Raw genomic sequence first — 2,669 nt, forward strand, 5'->3', positions numbered from 1 at the left:
GAACCCTGCGGGGATATGCAATAAATGACGAATTTTTATAAAACTTAACTGACTTTTTTGTAGAATTTAGGGAACGCTACGCAGAACTCTTATCAGATCGGCTAGAACGTGTAAAAAGATTTTTCTTAAATAAAAATTTCTTCTTATGTGTTAAATATGGTTTTTATTGTTAAAATAATTGCATTACTGGAAAGTGATTAAAATTTCTTGCAAAACTACGTGGAAAAGTCGCAAAAATACGATCCGATCGGAACTGTTACCTTTCTTAGATAGGTGTTACCAATACAAAACTGTAAAACTATTGTAAAACAAACTAGAACTCCGAAGAAATAATTGATTTTCATGATTTAGTGCGCTGCGTGAACTTAGCGCACCATATTTTCAAACTTGATTTTTTTGTAATTAATCATCGGAACTATTTAAAATGCTTATCTAGAACTCTAGAACTATTCAAAAAAAAGTCAGAACTCTAAAAAAACTTTTAGATTTTTAGGTATGATGTGCCAAGTTCACAGGACCATAAAAGAAGCATAATTGTCTGAAATTAATTAGATTCTTCACTTCTTGAAATATATTGTTAAACACACAAATTTAAGCATACATATATTTTCATACATGCTTATTTAAAATTGTAAAGACGTATTGTAGGATAACATTATCAGAAAGACATCTTATTTCCAGATATATAATATCTTTGAAATATTTTGTTTTAATGTTACCGCGTTCCCCCCCCCCCCCGCCCCAATAAAATATACATATTATATTACTCTTCCTCCTTCTCCTCCTTATATTGTATTATATTATCTTCTACCCATTCTTCGTTAATAGCTGATATGATTTTGTCGTTGTCCATCATTGTGATATGATTACCTTCCACATAATGAATTTGCACTTTACCTTCGGTAACCTAAAAATAAGTTTCTTGTTATAAAGTTTCATGTTATTTTTAAAATCATAGTTTTATTTCAAAAATATCTATCCAAATTACATATTTATTTACCTTATGTAAACCATAATCCTCTTCAGTAAAAGGGGCAATCGGAAATGTGGGTTTTAGCAATGTTATAGATGATTTAAGGCGAGGTAATGATGAAATATCGTAATCCTGTACAGCGACAAAATGATTGAAAACTGTGAAATATATAAGCTTTTGATTTTCGATGGTCAATACATTTAAATCCTTCGGGAAGTAAGCATGAAATACTTTCACTTTTTCGTCCCATGTGTTACATTTATTCAGCTCTAACGCAAGCTGTAAATAAGAAAATTTTGTATGATTAATTATAATAAATATACCAAAATAACATCTGCGGTTTATCGATATAAATATTGATATATAAAACAATATATTTTACTATTTGAAGATTCAAATACAAATCTTTGAAGATATTCATGTTACAATGAGTCATTTTATGTGTGTGTTCTTATTTTATTTATATTTATATAAGATTAAAATTACATAAATAGTTCTTATAATAAAAAATGTGTTTTTTTTATAATTTACTAACTGTTTTCTTGTTAATTGTAGTATACATTTCCAATAAACCAAGTAATATCGTGTTTTGTAACTCTTCTGGCGAAGTACAGTCTAAATATTGATTAGTCCAAAGTTTTATTTGATCAGGAGCTCCATCTATTAGTATTAACCGTCCTGAGAAATTATTAGCTTCTAATAATCTTGCTAATTCAATGGCAATTAAAGATCCAAATGAATAACCCACTATTAGAAATTTCCTTTCATCTTTCATTTTCTTTAATATGTGCTAAGAAAATATAAATATGAATGTATGTGTAAGCTGTAGTATATTACGAAAGATTTGTATCTATTAGTAATTGTTAAATATTACTTTCAACATAAATATTTTAATTAAATTTAATCTTCTTACAGGCAGCAAATAAGCGGCTGACTTCATCACTGAATGACTATCGTCAGGAATATTAAGTACACCATGTTGCACACACGTTGCCGAAGATTTAATTCCTGATGCTATAGATTTATATACACTTAAACATCCTTCGATTCCCGGTAAGAGAAATATATTGCCTCGAACAACCTCCTTGGTAACAAGTTCTACAAGAATATCTGGAACAAAGTCTGAATCCTTCACTTTTCGAATCAGCACGTCGAAGCCTCCCAAATTACTTGGATCAATTTCATTTGTATCTTGTATTTTTCCTTGTTCGGCTGTAATTGTCATTTGTCTAAGTTTAACAAAATTTAAAGTTCTAATGTCTGGCACTGTCAGGGAAATATCAAACTCTCTTTCCAACATTTGCTTAATTTCTACTGCCATCATCGAATCCATACCCATTTCGGCCAATGGCATATTTGATGGTATTGCGTTTATGTTCTTCAATCCTATTTTGTTTGAAATAAAGTAAAAATTGTATAATAAAATCAATTATATATTATTTTATTTAATCTTTTAAAATTGAATATACACCAAAAATTTGAATCAAGAATCAAATTGTTACATTTCTTTATATCTTTAAGCACTTAGTTATTTCAATACAAATGCTTAGTAAATGAAAACATTGTTAATTATTGCCTAATTAGCACATATTGGTTATCATCTTATTTGAAATTGGTTAAATTATTAGGAAATCTTCTCATGTCGTAAAACGTTAAAAGAAATTTGAAAAAATATAATAGAATTAGAAAAATTGCT

The 2,669-nt window shown here is 28.4% G+C and overlaps 1 protein-coding gene across 1 annotated transcript; it reads right to left on the bottom strand.

The window, feature by feature from the left end:
• Positions 1–746: 746 nt before the first annotated feature.
• Positions 747–2,398, bottom strand: LOC112462684 (fatty acid synthase-like; the record flags this gene model as incomplete). Its single annotated transcript, XM_025028590.1, has 4 exons — positions 747–907; positions 1,001–1,252; positions 1,509–1,763; positions 1,887–2,398. Coding segments are annotated over 4 exons (1,163 nt in total), but the record flags the coding sequence as incomplete, so codon positions are not given.
• Positions 2,399–2,669: the final 271 nt, after the last annotated feature.

Source organism: Temnothorax curvispinosus, unplaced genomic scaffold (genome assembly GCF_003070985.1).
Source record: "Temnothorax curvispinosus isolate PA1 unplaced genomic scaffold, ASM307098v1 QBEX01012684.1, whole genome shotgun sequence".
Taxonomy (NCBI): Eukaryota; Metazoa; Arthropoda; class Insecta; order Hymenoptera; family Formicidae; genus Temnothorax; species Temnothorax curvispinosus.